Source organism: Bicyclus anynana, chromosome 13 (assembly GCF_947172395.1).
Source record: "Bicyclus anynana chromosome 13, ilBicAnyn1.1, whole genome shotgun sequence".
Classification (NCBI taxonomy): domain Eukaryota; kingdom Metazoa; phylum Arthropoda; class Insecta; order Lepidoptera; family Nymphalidae; genus Bicyclus; species Bicyclus anynana.
The window spans coordinates 13,501,112-13,527,085 of record NC_069095.1 but is presented as its reverse complement, the minus strand read 5'-3'; the positions used below and the strand labels follow the sequence as shown (position 1 = coordinate 13,527,085).

Sequence of the window (25,974 nt, the reverse complement as noted above, 5' to 3'; positions counted from 1 at the left end):
ATCTATAAATTAATACTGTCCGATCGGAACTAGTTTCACTTTTTCGTTATGAAGAAACAAAGTTAGTTAAATCTTGGAATATCTTATGTATGAAGCCCCATAGACCGACTACCTCGTCCCCCTCAAAACGACATACAGTTTTGTTGGTGAATTTGAGTATTATACAAGTCCAAATGTAATTGGGTGTGAGAACCACGTCAGTTAAACCATCAAACCAACATACCCCGGCCAACGCAGCGGTTTATACCTACTCCGAATTAGGCTTTATTACGAATATTTAGTTTTTTCAAATCAGTATCGCGAAGTCCTATGTTATTGCTGTACTTATTCTGCAAGGCGCCTTCCATGTTCCAGTTCGATGTAATGTCCTGCCGCAGTGCCGCTGTAAAGCTACGTTCAGCTAATAATCTAAATCATATTGTACATATATATGGCACTTGCCGACGTCCTGCGGTTTCCCGTGGAAAACTATAAATACTGGGATAAAATGCAACACAAATGACGTACTTTCTTTTGGTAAACGAATTAAAAAATCGGTTTAAAATCCCACATGCCTACCTATGCAAAACTGCAGATTATTAATACCCAATGATTTTTTCAAACCAATCTAGGTTTATATCTGCCTCGTTGGACTCCAAAATCGGATTTTGAAATCCTGGGTCAGGATAGTGGAAAGAATGCAGTATAATATCGGTACTAAGTATATTTTCGTTTTGAATTCTCAGCCCGGAGTTAGGAACCAAGTACCAACTTACTAAATCCGGGCTGAGAATTAAATTGGTCCGTGTTGGCAGTCTATAACTGCCCCGTACCTCGGAAAACATGTTTACTCTGTCGGTTCCGATCATTATAATAGGGTAGTTGACTCATATCATTAACTAGCGGACGCCCGCGACTTCGTCCGCGTGGTATTCAGTATTTCAAAAATCGCACGGGAACCATCGGGATGAAAGTAGCCTATGTGTTAATCCAGAGAATCCTATTTCCATTTTCAATTTTAAAAAAGTATCAACTAGCCTATAACATCTGATAGTAGTGAACCAGCACTAAACCCGCCAAACCGCATTGAAGCAGCGTTGTGGGTCTAAAACTCCATATCCCCTCTACACAGAGGGAGGCTTGGTCCTGTAGTGGACCTATAAACTTTTACATTAGGGTGGTGAAGGGCAAAGCAAATAAAACATTTTTTTTCTGAAAAGGAAGTTTAATGCTTTTTCTTGGTGTTAATAATTCTTTTTTTTTCAAGTAAAATGTTTGCTTTACAAATAGTTTGTACATTATAACTACATTATATTAAAACCCGGCTTTAGTTAATTAAGACACTAAGGGTGCTTTCAGATTGACGAATTGGCCGTGCGGTTAGCGTTTCTAATAAATCCATATGCTATAAACCTGAAACTTTAGAAAAGTAAGGGAATCTTTGAGGCAGGTGTATAAATAATATTACCGAGAACTTTACTATTAATAATAATGTTAAAATATACAAAGTAATTAGGTATATAAATAATAAACAAGTAATTTCAGTATGAATGTAAACAAAAATGACTATTTGTAAACTATTTGTGTATAATTAATATTACCGAGAACTTTACTATTAATGTAACTAATGTTAAATAAATGCGCAAAGTAATTAAGTATATAAATAATAAACAAGTAGTTACAGTATGTATGGAAACAAAAATTACATAAATGACTATTTGTAAACTATTTAAATTCTTTTATTTGACAAAATTAGAGAAAACTACGTAATAATCATAAAAAGTATTACCCATACATAATAATTGCAGAAATATAATAATACAGGCATGTTTAGAAATTAATTTCTAAAGTAATAGAAATAAACATTATCATTTAACATAACAGAAACTTAGTCCATAGTACGAATGTTTAAATTAATTCAAGGTATAGTTTGCAAGGGATAACTTTTGACTTTGACAGTGCTTTCATCCCTTTTATTACTGCTAATTAAAATCTTTTAACTAGCGTACAACTAAAACGCGCGGCCAAGTCATGAATGTGAAAGGACATGCGAACAAAAAAATATAATTCTTAATAATTATAATATTTAGGAAAAATCATAAATCTCAAATAACACCAACAAAATAATATGAAGATAATTATACTCTGAATGGCAGAGGCATGGTGGGCTCGATTTCAGTGATTCAAAGCAAAATGAGCTTCCATAGATTGCAGAAGCAAGCGTCATGAAGAAAAATGACCAGGAATACATTATTACAAAGTTCTATGAAATTACTTCTATATTATAATAAATAATTAAAATACATTATACTGTACTGATAATAATTGAAGTGTGTTTTTTTTAATAATTTTGAATACGGACAAATTTTTTAAGTTACATCCGTCGAATGATTTGTATTTGTCTGCAATAAAATAATTGTATTATAATGTGTATGGTAATTAAACCATTTTATAACACTATTAAATTTGAAAAAAAAAAACAAAAACAGATTATTAATACAAAAATATGTTCAAGGTGTGACAGTTATAATAAGAGGTAAATAATAAGTTTATGCTTATTTAATATTATTCTAATTCATATTCCTGGTCAGCCTAAATATAAATAAAAATAAGTTTTTTTTTCTTTAATTAAAGAAAATATCCATGAAATGTGCATTGGATATTCTATTAATAACAAGGGGCGTAAGATATATTTATAAAAAAAGTTTTTTCATGTTAAACACCTACTCTATTTTGTCTATGGCGGGTCATATTTTCCTGCCATTACAAAATCTATATTTATATACTAATATCGACTACTCACGTTTTATTTCGAATCGATATTAAAGTAATTTCAGCCCCAAAATTTATTTTAAATATCTATATACAAAGGCCATACAAACGAAATCTTGTTCATCTTCTATTTTAACAAAGGCCTCGACTTCTTGGTTACATTTAAACAAAATATATTAACTCTTTTTTTTCTCGGTGGATAATCATATTTACAAAGCGAACCATTAAAGGACCTATAATGTCTGATCCACTCATTTATATATACAACTCTATATAAAATATTAACTCTAAGAAATCTTAAACATTTGACGAATATGGTTTAATTTTTTTTTACAATTGCATAAAAAGTAAAATGGGGAAGTTGTAAGCGAAAAACTATGAGATTATCAGTCTGAACACAAATTGGAATCCTGAACGGGAAAATATTTAAACTTATCCTATATTATAAGAGATATAATATATATTTTATTTCACACTAAACCTATCTAACTGATTAAGATCACAGACTTTCAAATAAAATAAATTTGTAGCCGTATTGAAAAATAGTTTGGATTAATTGAGATATTTTCAACTGTTGAACTCGTCGTTATAGCATAGTTTAAAAGTGTTTTTTTCGCCAATTACATTTTTAGCAGTCACTAAAAATATAATCAGGGCGTCAATTAGGTTTGGAACAAATTGAATATTTTTTTAAATATCAAGGTTTACTAAGAAATACCGTTAAAGTTATATTAGTGGCTATTCTGTGGCGGCAGCGATCTTGGATTGCTATTTGATATATTATTCTGCTAGTTTTGCAACCTTTAATTTGATACCCATATTGAGAGAGTTGTTAGAAAAAGAAGATTCCAACAAATTGATAACCTACTCTTTTTTTTGAAGTGGATTAAAAATAATTATTTAATCCGCCATTTTGTGACGGCTATTATACTTGAGCTGATTTTCATCAAACAATCAAACATGACTATAATAGCAATATTTCTGAGAGCGAAATTTCATTTTTATTCCAAAAATAATCTACACATTGTTCCAAATCTACCGACACCTTGGTATTATATTTCCGTATCTGCTGAAAAAAGTTGTCCAAAAAAGCACTTGTTGACTTATTAGCCGCTGTGTGTGAGTTACGACGTCACACACTTTCCTGATCTCTACACACGAACGATATAGCTAATTTGTTGCACGAAGTCTATGTTACAGTTTAAATATTCAAAGTCGTAAAACTTTTTAGAGATTGACTGTAAAACCCAAAATATTTTTTAACTTTTTTTTAAACCCGGTTCTAAACCTCAAAAAAGGCAATCCGCATAACTCAAGCCTCGCTTGCGTGGTACATGGGGTAATGACGCGAAGTTTTGGACTTGCCTAGTTGGGTAACTATACCCCCTGAAGTCTGAGATGAATTTATAAACATGGGGCCCCAGACAATAGATTAAATTAGAGTTTAGAGGCCTCGTAAGCCTCCCATGGGTTCCCAAGCCCATACGAGCCATGGTCGTGACATTTTGCCAGCCCTCACCAATAATTACACGCCTGGACCTTTCCATGAATTTAAAAAAAAGTGTAAAAATACATGTATTACAATTCAATCAATTAAAAAATTTATTAATGACAAAGATGCTTGGAGACGATTGTGTTTGTAAACTAAGTTTATTTGAAGTTAGTGCCAGGGAGTGAGAAACACGAGGGCACAAAACACGTGTTAGCGAATGGAGCAAGCCCTGCCCCCGCTCCGCTCCTCTGTCGCCGTACCCCGCACCCGTGACCCACGCAGGCGAAAACCCAATTATGTGGTTTGCCTATACCACTATAACTTTAACACGTCAAACCTAATAAACAGCAACTAATTGTGGTATGTTTGTATGTTCTTTTACATGACCACCGCTTTCAAAACGTTGCTAACTTTACTGTTACACAGCGGACACCGTTTGGCCTTCGACCACACCTTGACCGCACACTTATAACAGCAACAGATGTGTGCAATCCGACCGTGGACGAAAACACCCGATTTCGGTTCAACCAAACACATTATGCACAAATCCTTAGAACCAATATCTAACTTCTCATTCATTGTGTCTATTATATGGTTAACATCCGTTTTCACGACAGTTAGTGCGGGATCGCTAACCATTTTTACGATAGGGGTGACTTGAACGTCGTCGTTAACAGATTTAACTGTCCTATCGATATTAGCTTCCGAATCGCTAAATGTTCGTACAGGTGAAATTTCTACATTATCATTCAAAACAGATGTTTTAGTAACTGAATTATTGTCGATGTTTATATCTTTAGACGTGTCATCGGAATCCGAATCAGTATCGCTTCCTGAATCGGAATAACTCATCTTAATGCGTTTAGCAGATTCTTCTACAGATGAGGCACACCGTTTCAATTGGCGTCTGACAACGGCAATACCTGTTTGGGATACAAGAGTTTCTGAAGAGGTTTGGGAGCAGTGTCCCGCATCGTTCTGGCTCATCTCTTGGCTGTTGGCCACGGAGCCGACCCCGGAGTCCTGCGAGAGGGTACGCGGAAGGAGCTCCGGTTCGATTCTCGTGCTGCGTTTGCGTTTACGCTTTCGCTTCGGTCTCGGTGGGAAGAAGTTTTTACGTTCCTAGAATGCATTAGTTGTACATTTAAGAATTTGATATATTAAACAGTTTTAAGTTTTAGTAAAACATACAATTATAATACATAAATAGACTGGTCAAATTAAATTAAAAATATGAATGTTACTGTGCTATGTTCATTTCCAATTTATTTTAGCCAAGCACTAAACCTGTTATAATATTCAGTAAAAGAACACAACGTGTTAACGTAGACGATCTAATAATATTTAAAAAATAATATGAAATAATAATGAATCTGAAGGGATTTCAGGATAATCTTTTTTCTCACAGACAGGCATTATTAACTCTTTGTTTAAACCATTCGGTGACGGCGTCTCACTTGGAAGCACTTCTCGCAGTGCAGTACCGGTACATGGGGTTATTGTTCTGGGCCCTGCAGTGGGCACACAGTAGTCCGTCTCTTCATTCTCCATAGTCGGTTGGTATAATTCCTCATATAATCCAAATAGTCAGCAACTCACCTGGAACCACTTTTCGCAGTACCGGTACATGGGGTATGTTGATTTTGCCCTGAAGTTGGCTCACAGTAGTCCATCTCTTCATTCTCCGTAGTCGGTTGGTAGTAATTCCTCATACAAGTATAAGTAACACAAATGGTTGGCGACTCACCTGGAAGCACTTCTTGCAGTATTGGTACATCAAGTTGCTGTTCTGGGCCCTGCAGTGGGCACACAGTAGTCCATCTCTGGACTCTCCGTAGTCAGTTATTAGTTATCCCTCATCATATACCCCAAATGGTCGACGACTCACCTGGAAGCACTTCTCGCAGTACCGGTACATCGGGTTGTTGTTCTGGGCCCTGCAGTGGGCACACAGCCAGTAGTCGTGCAGGTCCATCTCACTGTCGCTGCTGGAGTTCGTGAGCTCCGAGTCCGCCAGCTGGAGCTCCCCATCATCGCCCACGGAGACTTCAATCACTTTCGTCGCTATAATATCGTTCTGGAAACGAAATAATGGGACTATTACATAACACAAAAATGTTATATTATTGTCTCAAGGTGCAGAAAACAGTGTAGTTCTTCATGGATTATTTTGGGATAGGCAGAGAGAATAACTTGAGCGGTGAAGGTTAGTAAGAGTAGCTTTAACCTGCACCAACAGTCCTACTTTCGTCTACAAACTACATCTATACAACAGAGGACGCACGTTAGGCATGGGTGTTAACCTGTAATTTCACATCACAAGCATATTACAGTAGGACAAGACTCACGTCGCTGTGGCCGGACGAGTCCCCCGTGAGCGGCCCGTCGTCGTCGGGCGCCGAGGCCGGCTCGTACTCCACGCCCGCGTCGCCATCGCTGCCCAACCACTCTGTGTCGCTCGTGTCGCAGACAAAATCTACAAACACCACAACTTTCAACAACATGTCAAGTCGCACACTGCCTGCCAATGTTTCCTTTGTTCCCGACATCTTGACCAGCAGCAGGTTTCTTAGTGAGGACCCGTTGAACTTTAATACTAGCTATTGTAATTTTTTTCTCTCAAGTTTTTTTTGCATCAGATTCCGCAATTTTTTTTGCATTTCTTTTTTCTTTTTTGAATAATATAATATAAATACTATAACGAATTCATATAAACCTTTTTTTAGTTTTTTTTTTTCAATTTCAGATTATTAATATTTTTAAATAAATTTTCGCATGATATTCTTATTTTTTTTCACTCATGCAATATCTTTTACTTTCTACTTTTTTTTTTACTGAAATACTTTTTTAATTTTTTTTTTATCTAAACAAAATACACTACAAAATCTAATCTAAGCTACGTGCATTATCAATTTAGACAGCACAAGTAAAATAATGCAATACAACAATCTATCTAACAAAATCTTACAATAATATAAGTACAATTAAGGAACAAACAATTAATTTTAGGTACACTAGTTAGTTTCTGATTATACAAAAAAAATATTATTCCAAACTTAAGTTAAAATGACAAGCAGAAAAAACAAATTATATCGAATTTTCCTCAACACCTTTTTTCCGTGAAGGAAAATTGAATATAAAATGAAGCATGATTAATGATTAAGTGAAGCACATTTGTTTCGTGATCATTCCAATCTTCAGGCTCGATTCAGCCACACCCTGGCTGCAGCAGACCGCAGGGCATCCAACAATCACATCTGACAATATTACCACACTAGGTTAATGATATTCCAAACAATTAATCCACACCAAATCACTCCACAAAAAATTACAAACTAATTAAGTATTAGGTAGTATTATTATTGATCTATGGACGAATACTGAATTATTTGCTAATATCATAATAGTATTTTTTTGTAATGTATTTGTAGACTGTCAAATTTTCGAGAAATAAAGCGTTCAATAGTTTTTTTTTTCTTCTGGGTTTATTTGCGATCAGTAAAATAACTATGTTCAGATTTGTTCTACATCTTCGCTTTTCGAGTGTATTCCTCAGTGAGAATATCCTCTTATTAATAGGTTTAAATAATGTGCTTCCTAATATGGCTGTTCTGATATGTTGGACAGATTTGTACATAATAATTATGTATTTTATTATTTGTATATTTATGATTTGTTTGAGAAAAGTCGCGTATCTAGGGCACGTGCTACGACACGAGAGATACGAGCTTCTACAGCTCATCTTGATGGGAAAGGTTGCTGGTAGAAGAGGCGTTGGTCGCAGGAAGAAGTCTTGGCTGAGAAACATCAGAGAGTGGACCGGGATCGCGAGCGCCGCACAATTATTTCGAGACGAGCACTAGAAACTGACTGCCAACCTTCGCTAGTCGGAGAGGCACCTTAAGAAGAAGAAGATTTGTCCAAGTCTTGAAAGTGTGAACACCGCATGTGAATTGAACTGCCTCGAAGCTTATTGAACTGTACTAATACCTGGCTTTTATGTATGGTTATAGCATATGCTATATATACAGTGTGTCCCGTAATTAATAGATAAAACGCTAATGGTAGATACACCACCTAATTATCTAAAACTAATTTGAACAGTTTGCCAAAAATCCAAGTTATAGTTTTTTTTCGGGTTTTTTATATTTTTCCGCGCGCTCTATCTGCCTATTATTCTCATCTGTGGTTATAGGATACTTTTTATTGCGAAAATAAATTAAAAAGAGGGGTGAAATAGGGGTTGAAAGTTTGTATGGAAAGTCCCTTATTTTTAGAGTTAAAAAATTGTCTATAAATCATGAAAAAAATACGTTCTTACGTGTACGAAGTCGCAGGCGTCCGCTAGTGTCTTATAAAGATGTACCTATAGCTACTAACTGCTATGCAGCATGTTATGCGAACTCGTGTGTAGTTGTATTCACCGGTCAATGACAGCTAACATGTAAGCCCTCATTCGCACGAGAGGCTTTTTAACGGACGTTAAAAAAGCGTTCAAATATAGTATGAAGTTAAATGAAGGTCTATTTCCAACGCCGAAAATTGAAAATGCAACACCGATCGAAAAAAACCGTCGTATTTTAAAAACGCTGTCGTGTGAACATAATGGGGGGTAAAGGTCAATGTTAGCTAATTTATATCGTAATTAGATGAAAATTAATACAGTTTTAGCTTCCTTACATTAAATATGTCATTTTTTAATATATGAACTATAAACATAAACGCACAAATAACAAAGATATTGCCTATGACGTCATTAGTTCGAGTCATTTTGTATGGGGCGTTCTTCAGGGATCCGTTGCAGCGCCGAAAAACTGACCCTTTAAATCCCTGTAGCTCCGAAAGTAATGATCGCAGATACCCTGTTCCTTTTACAAAATTGCGTTACTATTAGCGTACTTTTAATTAATAAACTGTCATCATCCCTATACTACGTTCTTGGGAATGCATTTGTTGTATTTAAAAGCTTTTTTAACGTCCGTTATTGAACCTCTCGTGCGAATGGGAGCCAAAAGCGTGCAGCGTGCAATTTTACAAGCGAACATGTCCCAACAAGTCGGGCTCTGGTATGGTCTGGTTCTGTTTAGCTGACTCACGGGGTACTAAGCACACGACACATCAAAGTACGTCGCAACTCGTAAAAACAAGGGTTGCGCTTGGTTAATTGAGGATTTGCTGTTCACGTACGATTTCAATAAAAAAAAGCGGTCAAGTGCTAGTTTGACGCGCCCAATGAGGGTTCCATGGAAATTAGTAGATACTTGATGACAAATTAAATCATATTTTTATTTTTAAATTAAAGTAGGTATACCTACGTTTTGTGATAGCCCAGTGGATATGACCTCTGCCTCCGATTCCGAAGGGTGTGGATTCGAATCCGGGGTATGCACCTCCAACTTTTCAGTTTTATTATTATTAAACTTTTCATTTTAAGAAATTAAATATCACGTGTCTCAAACTGTGAAGGAAAAACATCGTGAGGAAACCTGCATACCCGAAAATTTTCTTAAATCTCTAAAGTGTCTGTGAAGTCTACCAATCCGCATTGGGCCAGTGTGGTCCTCACATTCTGAGATGATGATGATGATGATAGGTATCATCATCAACCTATATTCGGCACACTAGTGAGCTAGGCTTTAGGCTGTATCTTTTTTTCAAGTTTCATTTTTTACTGCTCACCTGAGTCAAATTAAATTATTAAAGAGTCTTGAACAAACAAAACGTCTAATGTCTGCTCCAATCCTTCTTACTTTAATCTACTCTTATCTACTGGAACGGATTAAAGATCGAAAAAATAACAAAAAAAAGTTAGTAATAAAATCTTCCATCACCAAAATGCAGTTAATCATAAGTAAAACAAAATAAGGATACTTGCTAAAACAAAAAGTAAATACCTATTTAGTGACAGTAAAAATAGAAAAAAAACGTATTAGTAAAGACTATATTTTTAGACTAAACCTCACAATAAGATCTAATTTATGAACATGGAGATTTAGATTAAATTAAATTTAGTCAAGATTTGGATTTATATAACTATATAAATAATAATTTATGCATATAATAAATATAAAAAAACTATTAACTTAAAAACACTAAAATAAAGAGATAAAAATAACATTGTATGTGCTACCTATTGATCATTTTAAAGGCAGTTCCAAGCCGGTGGCGAGTTAAGTTACTAAAAGAACCACAAAAAGATCTGGCTGAGGAAACTAAATCTTTATGATATGATGGCTTGAATGATTGCATCACCAGCTTGGCACCACCTTCAAACTGATCAGAAATTAATAGAAGCAGGCTACATTACATACATTGTAAATTAAGGAAGTGTTCATTATCATGAGTCATCATTTTAATTTGCTATTCTCTGAATTCAAGTAGCAACACCCTAGACAATTTTAGATTTCACTAGAAACAAGAATCCTCAGGAGAGCTTGCCTGTTTGATTTGTTAGTATTTTACGAAAAGAATATATAAAATCAGTATAAATTAGAATACCAAAATTTTGTGTAATAAGTAATATAGTATATAATTATTATATTATAAGTATATTATTAATAATAAATCTAATGTGCAATAATAAGACAGCCAGTGCTCTATGTGACATTTATAATCAAATTTTACCCAAACTAGATAAACAGCAAAATTAATTATTCACATTAAACAAGAAAAAGGAACATAATAATTCACATAATTATTCACTTTAGTATCACAAACAGTAATTCTCATTTTACATAATGTATGAAGGTCTGTGACTTCAAACAAAATCGTTAAATAGCGCAGCATTAATATGGACAAAAAGGCAATAGTTACTTAAAGAGTATGCAAAAAGGAATAATAGTGTAACTATAATGTATAAAAAGAGATCATACCAGTCTCTTGTCCTTGAATGCTGAAGATGGTCTCCGTAGAACAGCGCCGGTGACGATGCAGGTTCTCAGGTTCTAGAATTTAAAAATAAATGTTATCTGATTACCAAAATTGTATTCTTTAAGTAATAAAAGGGAACGCCCATCCCCTGGGCTACTCTAGCCACCCCTCAATTTACTTATATCTAAAAAAATCTTGATAATTCTATTTTAATACTTTATCAAAAAAGTTTCCTACAATGTTTTACAACATTGTTAATTCATCTTTAATTTGTCCCCGACAGGGACAAGCAAAGATTGTTAACCATACAGCCCGAGTTTTACAACATTTTTAGACGACTTACAATTGTTGGATAGATATTGGATAGAAGCAGGCGTTACTTTGCGGAAGTTCATCATGATTATATAATGATTTATTTATTTTGCTATCATCCGCGAAAATTCGGCGAACCCATGCGACAACGTCACCCAGGTCCGACAAAATACTCTCTACGTACGTTTCACCCCGAAACCGGAGCATCCTCAGGAGATGTTGACTCTACAACGTGCAATTGCAAAGTGTCGTTTTCGACCTTTGCTTCGTCTTTTATAGACCAAAAAGTAGGTGGGGCAAGAGGTGGGCGTTGCCAAGATACTCATAATATAAGCGATTTATCTTGCATCGCATTCAATTGAATTGCATCGCATTCAATTGAATCATTATATAATCATGACTTACAATTGGTTTGTTTGTTTATTTTCTTGTTTCAGAAAAAACAATACAAAAAGAATAATGAATTTTCAAATGTTACTTTGCTGCTTTTATACACTAGCGAAGTTTTAAGCAAGAAGATTGATAAAAAAATGTTTTTAAGAAGAATACTTTTAAGTCAATTATTGAACCGGATCTTTATATTTCATACAAAATTATTATCACTTCCATATACTTGTATACATATTTATGGAACAGTTTTTAATTGGCACTGCTACATAAACAAAAATAAATATAGCTTATGTTACTCGCTGATAATGTAACTTTTCAACTTAACAAACAAACAAAAAATCACTTCTTAGCTCTCTAAATTATAATTTGTAGATATTTGCTATATCTATTATCTATGTGACAAGATTTGACAGTACAATCTGCAAACTTAACACGTAGTAACTTGTAATATAGACTGTAGGCACATTCGGAGATTCCTTTGACTAAATAACTGGTTCCACACTAAAGCAATAAGGACAAAACATCACACACTACAACCTATGCTAACACAAATTTACTATAATTCAATACTGTGAATGGCAAAACTTGCAATTGTAAATTGAACTCTGTTCTAATATACATAAGTATTATAATCATTGCAATATTTACAATACAAAAAAATCAGCTGACTTTCTCTACCCGCCAAAAAGTAAATATTAATTATTAACAATTTAATTATTTGACGAATATTCTATTTATTATTTTTGAACTAATTGTTACGTTCAAATAGTTTATTGCGTATTTCAGAAATGCACGTATCTACGTGGTATGTACTTACCTCATTGGATTGAATTGGCTTTTGCTTAAAATTAATATGACCGCTATTACCTTTACAATAAATATTGGAAATCATTAAATCCATACTGTGGCTTGACCAAGCGCGCGATGGTACACCGTAGTCGTACACGCCACTTTTCTTCCTCCTCGTCTAAAACTTTGCATTTGCAATGACAATAAACAACGCTCACTGGTGAAGATATAATTTATTAACTAACCTGAAGAAAACGACGAATGCAATTGATTCATAATACGTCAATCCACGGTAGATAAACGTCGAGCACACTCAAGTTCCGATAATTATCGTTTCGTTGTAAACTGTAATGATTATTGATAATTATTAATATTATTTTTAGAACTAGTTTGTACTCGTTCGAAATTGTTGAGTGTTCGATCTTCAACAATCTTCAGGGTGTTTTATGATTCGTCAAACGTGACATTTAAAGTTGTTAATTTTCTGTGATTGGACGACGCCATTGGTCATCGTAAATAAAAAGTTTTGACGTCAGCCAATAAACGTTGTGCAGTAATCCAACAACCAATAAAAATAGTCCTGAAATCTCATCATAGACAATATGTGCTGCCATTAAAAAGTAAATACAAGTTAAATAGTGCAAATTATTACCATAATCAAAAAAGCTCTTTAGTAGCATTTTCCCTATTATTTTCCTGTTGACTAGTTTTATAAAAAGTAATAAAGTATACTTTTAAAACTCAGTATAGCCTAATATTTTAAAGAATATTTACTTATATCCATTTTAATTTAAATGAAATTTTGTCTATGCTTTTGATTTAATTTAGATTTCATTTTCATTTTCTATTCTGTCACTGTCAAAGACAAGACAAAATAAACTTCCTTTTCCGTGTGGCATGGTGACGGCTTGAGGTGAGTTTATCAATTTTGTGAAAATAATTTTTATTTATTTGCGTATTATTGTGAAATATTAATTATTATTATTTAAAAAATAACGTAAGTAAGAGTTTTACAATCATAATCGCGGAATAAAGGCGTTAAAATTTTCAGTTTCATAGCACGTGGAGGTTATACTGTGCATTGTCATGTACCTATAGCGAAGAATTTTAGCGCGTTTTCACGTAAACGCTACTTTTTTACTCGTGCTTTTCATTAAATTCGCTGCAACAGATTAAATTGGATATCTAACAGTTTCACTAGGTGTAGAAAGAAGCACGAAATTCATGTAAAGAGGTTATGTTCCAAACACGTCAAAACACCCTTGCAACTCAATAAGGTTGTAATTTTGTTGTAGTTGCCGTTAAAGCAACCAAAATGCCGCAGAACGAATACATTGAACGTCATCAAAAGCTTTACGGTAGGAGGCTCGACTATGAGGAGCGCAAGAGAAAGCGGGAAGCGCGCGAACCTCACAAGAGGGCCGAGAAGGCTCGCAAGTTGAGAGGCATCAAAGCTAAGATCTACAACAAAGAGCGGCGGAATGAAAAGATTCAGATGAAAAAGAAAATTAAGGCTCACGAGGAGAAAAATGTGCGACAAAATACTGAGAAAGTTGCAGAGGGAGCCGTCCCTGTGTACCTACTCGACAGAGATGTGCAGTCGCGAGCCAAAGTATTGTCAAACATGATCAAACAGAAGCGTAAAGAGAAAGCCGGTAAATGGGATGTCCCAATACCAAAAGTCCGAGCACAGGCCGACGCTGAAGTCTTCAAAGTATTAAAGTCTGGAAAATCAAAAAGGAAAGCTTGGAAACGGATGGTCACTAAAGTCACATTTGTAGGAGAGAATTTCACTCGCAAACCTCCAAAATTTGAACGCTTCATCAGACCTATGGCTCTGAGGTTCAACAAAGCGCATGTAACACATCCAGAGTTGAAAGCCACATTCTGCCTGCCCATTATAGGAGTCAAGAAGAACCCCAGTTCACAAATGTACACCAGTTTGGGAGTCATAACTAAGGGTACAGTCATTGAAGTGAACATCTCCGAGCTTGGTCTAGTGACGCAAGCTGGTAAAGTGGTTTGGGGCAAGTATGCTCAGGTGACAAACAACCCAGAGAACGATGGTGTGATCAATGCTATACTATTGGTATAATTCTTGTGTTGATATTGATGTATGATTTTTGCCACAATAAAAGAATTTAATATTTATATTGTTTTATTTTTTCGGCATTTTATACAAAAACTCATTTATGTTTATTATTCATTTTATTCAAATATTTCAAGCTCAATTTTTGCCAACTTTGTGACTTGGTAAAAATGTTACTTATGCTATTTGGAGTTGTTTTAAATACTTTTCATAATTTCAAACTTAAATTACTGTTAAGTCTTAATGAGCAGCCATTTCTGTTTCACCAATTACAATAAAATCAGTAAATTTAAACAGACTTATTCTAAAAGTTCAACTTTATGAGGTCATTATGACTAAGTGAAATTCTTAGATTTTTGATAAATATTTTGAAGCTTCTAGTTGCATCATAGACTGACTCATTGCTTACCAGCAGGAGTGCAGTCAAGTTCTTATATAAAAAATAAGAATTAAAAAAGAATGCCTTCCGTTTACCCATGAATAATATCCAACAGGAACCAAGATGCAGATCTTCGTGAAGACCCTCACGGGCAAGACCATCACCCTCGAGGTAGAGCCCTCGGATACCATCGAAAATGTGAAAGCCAAGATTCAGGACAAAGAGGGAATCCCCCCAGACCAGCAGAGGTAAGGATTTAGGTCATAAAGGTATTCAAGTTTTGACTATTTGACATTTATCTATGCATCATTATCAGCCTATTTAAATGGCCCATCACAGGCCCAGGCCTTTCTCCTTTTATAAGTGTATGTGGAGTTTAGACTTACTACACTGCTTGATTGCAGGTGTGCTTAGGGAGATAATTAAGTTTTTTCAGCTGATACTGCCAGTTTATCAAAATTACTTGAAGAAATGGCTTAACATGCTCACAAGCCTAGTTTTCAACTCTGGGTTGAGAATTGCACCAACTAGGAATAAAGAAGTGCTCAGTATGCCCTGATCCAAGACCCAGGATTTTTGTTATCCTCTCAATGTTTTTATCCTGACATTTAAATAAATTAGAGTCAATAGCTCAACAGTAAAGAGGTTGGACTCATCACCGAGGGGTGGTGGTTCAATCCCTGCCTGCAGCATTATGTCTTACCCACTTCACCCCTAATACAGTCATTCCCGATTAGACTAGACTAGGGAAAATGGAAATATTTAAAAAATATGCTAAATAAATCTCTTTAAATAAAGAAAAATAAATAAAAATATCAGGAATGTTTTAACACAAACAGCCTGCATGTGTGTATTGATATAATAAATTCTGATGAATAAATCATCTTGAACTATCTGTGAATCAGATGTAACCAACAATGTCACTTATTGTAACTCAACAGATTGATCTTCGCTGGCAAACAGTTAGAAGATGGCCGGACCCTCTCAGACTACAACATCCAGAAAGAGTCGACACTCCACCTGGTGCTGAGGTTGCGTGGTGGTGCCAAGAAGCGCAAGAAGAAGAATTACTCCACACCCAAGAAGATCAAGCACAAGAAGAAGAAGGTCAAGCTTGCTGTGCTTAGGTTTTACAAGGTGAGCATGGCATACTGATAACTGATTATTTAGCTGGCACAATGTGGTCTGTGCACAAAGTTATGATCTTGTACTAACCAATAACCATGTATCTTATGTATTTAGTAGCACAGATTAAACAATAACAGGCAGATAGAGTGCACAGAGCATGATGGTGTTGTAGCTGCTCCAAATACAAAATTCAAAAATGAATACATTCTCGAGTCAGTACTATATGAAGCGTCGTCTCAGTTATTTTCAATATTATTAAAGATAAATGGTGTTTTATGTTTTTAAATATTTTAAAAACTGTTCACAAAAAAACTAAAGAAATATGATGGAGTATTTTTTTTATTGGTAATTATTGACTATTATATTAAATTACATAATTGTTGTTAATTTTCAAAATGCAATTTATGAAAAAAGTTTGTTTATGCAGATGTGTGTTTTATGAGTAACCGGCTTCACCATGCTGCTTGTAAAGACTCATTCTGGATCATCTTTATTATGTGCTTAGTAGTGATTATTATGAAAGTTCTTGTTGGAACCACATAACAGAGAATGATAAATGAAGCTGGTGAAACCCATTAAAAAAAAACAAATGAGCATAAGATTATAGTTTGTTAGAAAGTATATTTTAATATGCAAATGGATATTTTAAAGTTTTTGTACTGCCATATATTTTTTTAAAATAATTCAAATCCATACTGTTTGTCTGACCCCTTTTACTGGTATTGAGGCTTCTAAAGTCATAAATAAATGAGTCAATTGAATTTTACAAGAGTACAAGTAGTAACAACTTTATTATTGTAACTATCTGTTGTGTACCTACTAGTACTTCCAAATAAAAACAAATTGCTTCTAATCATTTGGCATCATGTCGCGCCATGCGTAACGATGACGTCATCAATGACATGAGACATCTAAATGTTTCAATAGATGGTTTCTATGAACAGTGGTTGCCCTCCTGAACTTAAACGAGCATGTTCTAACATGTCCACAGTCCTAAAGACGCGTTTAGTTATTGCTTTTGTTTGTGAAATGTGAATACCGACTGCATTCCGCGAGCCGACGGTGCCTTGTATTGCACTATTTTCCTTATGTCTACAGGAAGGACTTGTACCTTTATTTAGCATGCCAGAACTTGTTTAGGTTTTTTTGGTTTTGATTGTGTATGTAAGTACTTGTCTTTATGGACTTCACTAGTCATTTGTTTTAAAAGAATATGGTGCTTACTCAACTTTGTTTAGACATTTTTTTTGAAAATTTTGGATTGATCAAAAAATTATTAAATTAAGTGTACAAGGTATAGGAAAGACTGACAGTGATTTCTGAGTAGTGACTCAACCACTGTTTTTGAAAGCAGATGCTTAGAAGAACCAGAAAGAAATTCAGCAGTTTAAGTTAATATTATCTTTTGTGCAGATAAAGTATAGTCAATTACTTTCTTATAACTTAGTCAATAACAAAGTCAACAATTTGACAGTATGGGGACGATTATCCTGTCTGTTACGAATACTAGATATGATACGTGCCTACAAAATCACCATAAAAAGTGATTGGAATTTAGCTACTCCACACAGCGCACATATGCATAATTTGATGTTTAATTTCATTATATTTTAATGTGTATTATATGGTTTTTACAATTCATGAACACACACCTCGACATTGTAGACAATATAACTTTCGTTGTTTACTATGCGACTAAATGAAATAAAGACATACAGCCACACCTTTGTTAACTGCAGTGTCGACGCGCTAGTGACATATCTCCTCCTTGCGTCATATTCCTCATTACTGAGGATCGTGACCCCATCACAAGCTTGCTTCTTCACGATGTCGCGCCATGTGGCTCGGCTTTGTGTTAGCAGGGTTCCCAACTTAGAGGTTTTCCCCCCAGATTTAGGGGGCAAATAAGTGAAATTTTTAGGGGTATTTTCAGGGATTTTTTGACTCTTTAATATTTTTAAATTGATGATAATCCTAATATTTCTTTCTGGGCCTAGCGACATAAAACGACACGTTACGTTAAGTCGCTGCGTTACGTTAAGACGTTATTCTACAACCACTCTGAGGCAACTGACGGCAAATTTTATCGAATAAAAAAAAATTGTTAAATTTATTCAATGTCAACATGTATGATTTCAAAAATCTGAATCTTCAGATAAAGACGTAATATTTTGTCTGTATTAAATATAGACTTTTGAAACAAATTACAGCATATTATTTCTAAATTATTATGAATTTATATTTTTTAGGGGGACAACCTCAATAATTAAGGCGATTTTTGACACAAACTTTAGGGATAAATATTTTGGAGAGTTGGCAACACTGTTTGTTAGTGACATATCTAATAGTTGAAATGTTTGGTGGCAGGTGGACGAGAACGGCAAGATCCACCGGCTGCGGCGCGAGTGCACCGGCGAGCAGTGCGGCGCCGGCGTGTTCATGGCGGTGATGGAGGACCGGCACTACTGCGGCAAGTGCCACTCCACCATGGTCTTCAAGGACGACGACAAATGAGCTTAGGGTTAACTTGACTCGGCCGCTGTGTATGATGGATTTTTGAATAAATCTTGACACAGTGTCAGAGTTACCACTTGGTTGTTTTGTTTTTCCTTTATTTCTTTTTTACAGCAGTATTGGTGAGTAATTATTTTGATGACACGCTTTGCTTTGCTCTGCAGTTTTACTTGTGTAGATTTACAAATTTCGTTAGTAACCAAAGTATAATATTGCCTGTCTGTCAATGAAGTTCTTGTAAAAATCAGTCCAGCTATTTTAGAGATTACCCAGATTAGACCAATCAGACAAAAAATTAAAAAAATATTTTATTTCTTGAAACACGTGCGATACTTTCGTTTCGTTTGTTTAATGAAAAGCTTTTATTTAAAATTAGCTGACGCCCGCGACTTAGTCCGCCCATAGACCTTTTTAACCCAGCCCTTACAATAGTATCGCTGTAAAAATGGAGTAACTTCTTTCCCAACATTTCCCTTCATTGCTCTGCTCCTATTGGTCGTAACGTGATGAAAAGTATACCTGCCCAGGAGTATGAAGAATAATTCTACCAAATTTCGTTAAAATCCATCGAGTAGTTTTTGTTTCTTTAACGAACATACAGTCAGGCAAAAATTTTACATTAGTACCGATCACTAATCACCCCCTGATAGTTATTTTGGAAATATATTTCATGTACAGAATTGACCTCTCTACAGATTTATTATAAGTGTAGATTACAAACAAACATTGAATACAATGTTTTTTTTTTTCATCGATAAGCTTAGGAAGCCTCTTATGGGTCGCGATCTCAAGAAAGTTTTGGAACAATAGTTATCTTAAACATTCGATATGGTCGTTTAATAATATTTTAACATTATCCAAGTCCGCCAACCTCCGTTGCATCATAGTGGTGAGTCTAGGCTCAACTTCCTCCAAGACAAAAATAGGCTTGCACCTGTAGTGGGCCGATGATTGAAAGTTTTTATAGTTGAACGAAAACGTACGTAGTATTACTTTCTTACTGAGAGTGGGTTCAGTTCGATTTCATGTCAGGTAAGTAATTTCAAATTTGCCATAGGAAGTTATCCAAATTGTTACAATAAGCAGATATACCTCACCCATAACCATCAAGCGAGCATTTCGATACAAAACTTTTAAAGAGTGTTCAGTAACATTCCCTTTTTAACTGACTTAAATAAAGAGGTTTCTCTGTTTGACTGTATATGTACTTAGGTATAACTTTTTTATGTTGGCGCATTTAGAGTGCTCGCTTAACAACTCACTAACTAAGGTAGGTAAAGAAGAAGACAATGTACATCTAACATGCAACAGGAATGCAGAACCTGCCTACTTTTACAGAATTTCTATTTTTCAATAAATAAATTATCTACAATATAATCGTTTTATTTTACACTACCTGCCAAGCTTGGAAGTGGAAAGTATTTACTAGTGGATCAGCAACTCCGTTCGTTTCAAATATTCCGAAACCATATTTTTAAAAATAGAAATATAGCCAGGTTAGGTAAACTAGCCATCTATTTTCATTTTAAATTTCAGCAAAATCGGTTCAGCAGTTGCGCTCTGAAGGAGTAACAAACACACACACACAAACAATATAATATAATATTATTTCTTCTATCAAATATTAATATGATTATTTGCCTAGTTAATGTAATAACACACCCCAATAGATACCTATGAAGGTAATGCACAATCTTACGCATATAAAATTCTAATGGTAAGTGTAGATACAGTCTAAGATGAGGCACGTAAACACAGATTTACAGTCTAAGATGAGGCACGTAAACACAGATTTGGGAAGGGCATTCCAGGCGCCAGCCGTGATAGCCCAGTGGATATGATCTCTGTCTCCGATTTCGGAGGGTGTGGGTCGGAATTCGGTCCGGGGCATGCACCTCCAACTTTTCAGTTGTGTGAATTGAATATCACGTGTAAACGGTGAAGGAAAAACGTGAGGAAACCTGCATACCAGAGAATTTTCGTAATTCTTTGCGTGTGTAAAGTCTACCAATCCGCATGGGGCCCACTTGGTGGACTATTGGCCTAACCCCTCTCATTCCGAGAGAGCTCGGCAGTGCGCCGAATATAAGTTGATTCCAGGACTGCTGAGTGCTGAGCACACTCCAAAATATATCTGATATAACGCTGACAAACTGGAAAGCTTTCCGCCGATGTTCAAGGCTTTGGAGTTTCGCTACTTTAGTATTTAGTCGAGTACGAACGATTTTTGGGCGGTAAATCCAAAACTTGTTCGTACTTGACTAAAATACTAAAGTAGTCTATACGGCCTCTCGAGTCTCCTGGCTCGGCGACCCGGCATCGAAAGCAGTCATTTGCAGAGTATTTTGCAGAGCCGTCAAAAAGATGGCTACAGTATCTACTCCATGCATGGCTAGACTTGGATGGTGGACCTTATACAGAGTAAGTACCTTTTTGGTGTGAGGCGAAGTACCTAACTGGTACTGCTTCTTATTACTGAGTAATACATAGCCAAGTTTTTTGGCTATAGACTGTATGGACCGCCCGAAGTTGATGTTAACCGTAACCGTTAACCTAGTAGTTTAGTGACAGCTATTCCGGAGAAGCACTAGCGCCAAAATGCCTCGCTTTGTTCCTGGTCTGAAGGACATTATCGTCTGCAATTACAGACACGAGGCGTAAGCGTAACACTTAAGGGCGCTCTCTTGAAATATCTTTCTCGCGTAAAACGTGTGGACGACTTGAATTCAAAGGTGACAATAAAACAGCTTTTATACATTAAAATATTTATTCAATACTGAGAAATAGAATTGTCTAACTTAGGTATAATATCTCGGTTGAATTGTCTAACAGGGTTTGTGCACTACTGTCCCTCTGCCACCAGCATCACACACTTTGGCAAGATCTCACTCGATCCACACGCGCACTAAACTAATAGGAATTTCAGACTAAAGGAATAAGATGAGACGAATCACAAAAAGCTACAACTTAGTGACACAAGTGTCTTCAAGACTCTTTCACTAACTTGACGTAAGTTAGCTACATTTACATTGGCCTGGTAAGGTGGTAAACTATAATTAACAAAGAGATCTTAAGTTCGACTCGTTGCGTTATAGTTTTATTAGCGGACCCGGTCAAATTTCGCTTTGATTTATGTGCGCTTATTCCTACCCCTACCCTGCAAAATACAAACTTCCACCCTCCATTTTAGGGAAGTGAGGGGGTTAGGAAGACAAAAAGTAGACTATGTCACTCTCCATCCATTCAACTATCTCCACTTAAAAAAATCACAGCAATTCGTTGAGAAAGACAGACATGACCGGAGGGAGATTAGGCGTGGGACTTCACGAACACAGACAAGTGTTATATGAGGTGGGTAACTATAAACTTCACAAATCTCACGAGAATCGTATTTTTTTCTGGAGAATAGTAGCCTATGTTCGGCGGTTAAATTTATTTCAATCGAAATTCATCAAAATCGGTTCAGCATGCACGTCATAACCCTGCAATGGTAATAGACAGATGAATTTTTGCATTTATAATATTAGTGTGGAATGCCTATAGATATTTTATAACAGCATGGATAAATAAAATATAGTAGTAGTATTTTCACAAAGATTTTAGCAGTACGTCGTCCATCTTTTTCCTTTAATCCGAGTACAATTATAATTTCCAAACACCCAAAATAGCTTTTTCTCATTACCGGATCAGATGTTAAAAATATGTACATATTTGCATACAATTAGTATTCACTCACATTAAAAAAGATCTTTTTTTTTCTTCATTTACAAAATTTTTATTTCACACACAATTCCAACTGAAGTATGTATATTTTTTGTAACTACCTAAGTATATAGGTAGGTATAATTCTTTGTATTTCGAAAAACGTCTAGGCTTTGGGTGTAGTAGAAGGATTAGGTACATAATATCTAAAGTAACGTTGGCACAACAGAATCGGACTGTTAAATTATTTTAAGTGACAAAGGGAGAGGCGTGTGACATCGAAACCTGTTTACCAAAAACACTTGCCATGGACAGATTCAAACTGACATTCTAAAAAACTCTGACTAACTAGGTAGGCTAGTTAGCGTACTTGTATATGTCGGAACATCTGATCCACCAATGATAAAAATACTATATTTCTTACCTACTTAAGGAATGAATCAAATACATAATAATTACTTAAAAATATTTACAAAAGAATAATAAATCATTTTAAATTTACATTATAATTAAATAGTTATTTCACAGTATAACTAACCAAACTTTGTACAAAAACTAATAAATAACTAATACTTATGATACAAACGCACGAGTTTTCAAAAAACTGAAATTAGATTTTACTTTTAAATAAACAGCACCAATATTTTATACTTCAAAAAAATAAATCTAAACGAACTTAATTATTTAAATCTTATAGTTAATATTTTTCAAATATAATTTATTTTTTTCTTCTGATAACATTTATTTAACACTCAATATTTTTTTAAATTACAATTCGATTTAACATTTCATAATTCATTATCTAGTGCAATAAATTCATCAAGTTAATCCATAATTGAATTACTTACGTCTAAAGGAAAACATTTATAAGGGTAATTAATGGATACTTAATATTTGAGGAGCCGATTAATGACTTTCATCAATTCAATAATGATGAATGAAAAAATAATTTAAATATAAATACAAAATTGTATGTAAAAGAAACGAGCCCAAGTTGGCTATTATTCTTCATCACATAAATTCCCTTCATAGTTATAGAAATAAAAGTTAACAATCTCTTACAACCGAAGCTTTGATTTGGCTGTATTTAATACGAGATCATAGCCAAGCATTGATTGAAAAAAATTACTAACCATAGACAAATTATTACACTTATTTTTTTCGCTCACAACTGTTTCAGGACCTGCCTATAGGTATAATACAAATTAATTTATAAATGCGTTTCCATTTACGTATATTCAAAATGGACACCAACACATCTTTACTCATCGAGCCTCATACAGGTACTTCTTTAAAGTAGTATTTTTTACAGAAATAATATTTATTCGGATACCCATTGAGATGTTATCGCTTTTAGAGATATTATGTGTCAAACAACAGATCAAAATCCTTTTTACACTACAGTAGAAGCAATATCAATCAATAATAATTATAACTAGATTAGTTAGAATAATCTAACGTACACCATTCAGAAACTCTTGCAGGGCGGTGTAATGTAATAACATCTCAATGCTTACTAATGTAAGTACATATCGCCAATATAACTGCAACGGATTATAAAATAATTTGCCCTTTACTGAAAATGTGAATCACGTTAAAGTAGTAGATATATAATATGATGATTTAGCTAATGATAATTTTATACTATAGATCGGTTACGTCTCTACAAAATCACCGCAAAAAGTGATCCGAATAATTGGCTTCAAAACTTAGCGCATACATGCACAATTTTGTCTTAAATTCCATTATTTATTAATTTATTTATATATAGTTTTTATACTTCCAGAACACACAACTCGACATTGTAGACGATATATAGGTATTATTGTTTATATAACGTTCGTTGTTGACTACAACTACTAGATGTGGAAATTTCCTCTTTTGAGCTCCTAGTAGATCTAGTAACATATCTAACAGTATTTAACATCATTGGTTTTAGCTCGTAAATTGGTTCATTGGTTTTTGAAATAAAGCGTTTTGAGGTCTTTGTTATAAAAAAAATGTGCACATATTTTGATTATATTAAGAAGGTATCTATGTAGAGTTTATAGGTAAATGATTGCATAAACTGCTTCTCTACTATTTTTTTCAAAAGACAGGCATATATCGGACATGTGATGATGACGTAATTTTGATGTTTAGTTGATAAATAACAAAGGGTACACCAAAACTACTACAAATGCTTTAGACACCTAATATATTCAAGCAATTGCATCTATTATATGTTTATCTACTGATTTTATCACTTTAACTTATTAAATGCTTTGATTTCTACAATTTTACAACTAAAGATCACTCATCAGATGTGTCCACTGCTAATGCGTTTACCTGACATTTTTAATAATTTCTCAGCCCTACAAAATACATTTTAAAGACAGAACTTTCAGTTATAAACGGTCTTATTTATCTATAGTGCAGCTTATTTAGGTTAAAAGCCGGGATTGTTTATTTATTTAACAAAAATCCTTAAAAATATAGTACTTAAGTACTTTTGGATTTGTTACCAAATCATTAGGAATGTAAACATGTATCTGATATTTGTACACATAACCAAATTGGTTATTACAAATTATTCAATGGTTATTTCTGTTCATATTATGTGTGCAAATGTAATGTCGTATATATATTTGTTTTTTTTATAACACATAACAACATCACAGTGTTGTAGATATAGCAATATATATATTTCATTAGGGTCACTTCCTGGCAATGACTAACTATTCAATAAGTACTCAAGCTTGCATTACAGCCTTTTGGGTTATTTAGTAACTTGGTGTCTTTCTGAATTTATAGTCGGCAAAGCCTTTTAGATATTAGCATGTTTTACACTGCAAGAATTACAAAAAGTACTCTGCGGTATAATCTTCTATGGAAAACCTCATTACCTATCAAACTCTTACAGTGGTTTTCTGAAAGCGACAGAACTAATTATCTGAAAAATCCCACTTCGAATACAGTTGCTTCAGAAGCCTTTACAATTGATTTAACTTGTCTTGTTCAATTTCAAACAGTTGACAGTTGAAAACGTTAAAGTAAATGTGCGGCCCGTCACGTGGCCTCCTTAAATTAAGTTACATAGCCAATAGAGTACGTTGTTAGTGCCCACAAATCACAGGAACATGGCCCACGCGTGGGCCGATGTCACACTTCAGAGGTCGTCCCTCGGCTCCGCTTCTTGCTCCGCCTTCTCTAGCGCCGGCTTTATTGTTTCTAGAAGCTTCGTCAGTGCCTGCTCAGTCTGGAATATTCAAAATTGATACATTATTTTTAGCAGACTCAAAATACGAAAATAAGAAAATCAATGTGGAACAAAGATTCACAACATTCCCTATCTATATCTCCTCTATCTATTTGATCAATTCTACCCCTATCTCTATCTATACCCCTATCTCTATCTATTTGATCAATTTTACCCTCTTCTAACCCCTTGAGGGTAGAATTGATCAAAATCCTTTCTTAGCGGATTACGTCATAACATCTACCTGCATGCCAAATCGTTCAGTGGTTTGGGCTGTGCGTTGATAGATCACTATGTCAGTCAGTCACCTTTGAGTTTTA

General features: G+C 34.7%; 4 protein-coding genes across 5 annotated transcripts in view; 2 read left to right on the top strand and 2 right to left on the bottom strand.

Moving 5' to 3' along the window:
• Positions 1 to 1,183: 1,183 nt before the first annotated feature.
• LOC112044490 (E3 ubiquitin-protein ligase Mdm2) lies at positions 1,184 to 13,040 on the bottom strand. 2 transcript variants are annotated; one of them, XM_024080361.2, is made up of 5 exons: positions 12,850 to 13,040; positions 11,116 to 11,187; positions 6,592 to 6,719; positions 6,132 to 6,320; positions 1,184 to 5,365 (listed from the first exon to the last, which is right to left on the bottom strand). In XM_024080361.2, exons 1-5 carry the CDS (start codon positions 12,878 to 12,880, stop codon positions 4,622 to 4,624), a joined length of 1,164 nt encoding a protein of 387 aa, XP_023936129.1. In that variant the 5' UTR covers positions 12,881 to 13,040; the 3' UTR covers positions 1,184 to 4,621. The 2 variants fall into 2 exon arrangements, with proteins under 2 accessions (XP_023936129.1, XP_023936128.1); XM_024080360.2 differs by lacking the exon at positions 12,850 to 13,040 and adding an exon at positions 12,683 to 12,825.
• Positions 13,041 to 13,377: 337 nt separating this feature from the next.
• On the top strand, positions 13,378 to 14,753 carry LOC112044488 (ribosome biogenesis protein NSA2 homolog). Its single transcript, XM_024080357.2, has 2 exons — positions 13,378 to 13,517; positions 13,900 to 14,753. Exon 2 carries the CDS (start codon positions 13,920 to 13,922, stop codon positions 14,697 to 14,699), a length of 780 nt encoding a protein of 259 aa, XP_023936125.1. The 5' UTR covers positions 13,378 to 13,517; positions 13,900 to 13,919; the 3' UTR covers positions 14,700 to 14,753.
• Positions 13,378 to 18,790, top strand: LOC112044489 (ubiquitin-40S ribosomal protein S27a). The gene is made up of 4 exons (XM_024080358.2): positions 13,378 to 13,517; positions 15,188 to 15,320; positions 16,014 to 16,209; positions 18,568 to 18,790. The coding sequence occupies exons 2-4, from the start codon at positions 15,196 to 15,198 to the stop codon at positions 18,712 to 18,714; spliced, it is 468 nt and encodes a 155-aa protein (XP_023936126.1). The 5' UTR covers positions 13,378 to 13,517; positions 15,188 to 15,195; the 3' UTR covers positions 18,715 to 18,790.
• A 2,672-nt stretch (positions 18,791 to 21,462) lies between these two features.
• The window catches only part of LOC112044520 (protein Aster-B), a 37,211-nt gene continuing 32,699 nt past the window's right edge, over positions 21,463 to 25,974 (bottom strand). Inside the window, exon 17 of the mRNA XM_024080400.2 lies at positions 21,463 to 25,654. Within this exon, the coding sequence (XP_023936168.1) occupies positions 25,565 to 25,654 (90 nt within the window). The 3' untranslated portion in view covers positions 21,463 to 25,564. The remainder of the gene's footprint in view (positions 25,655 to 25,974) is intronic.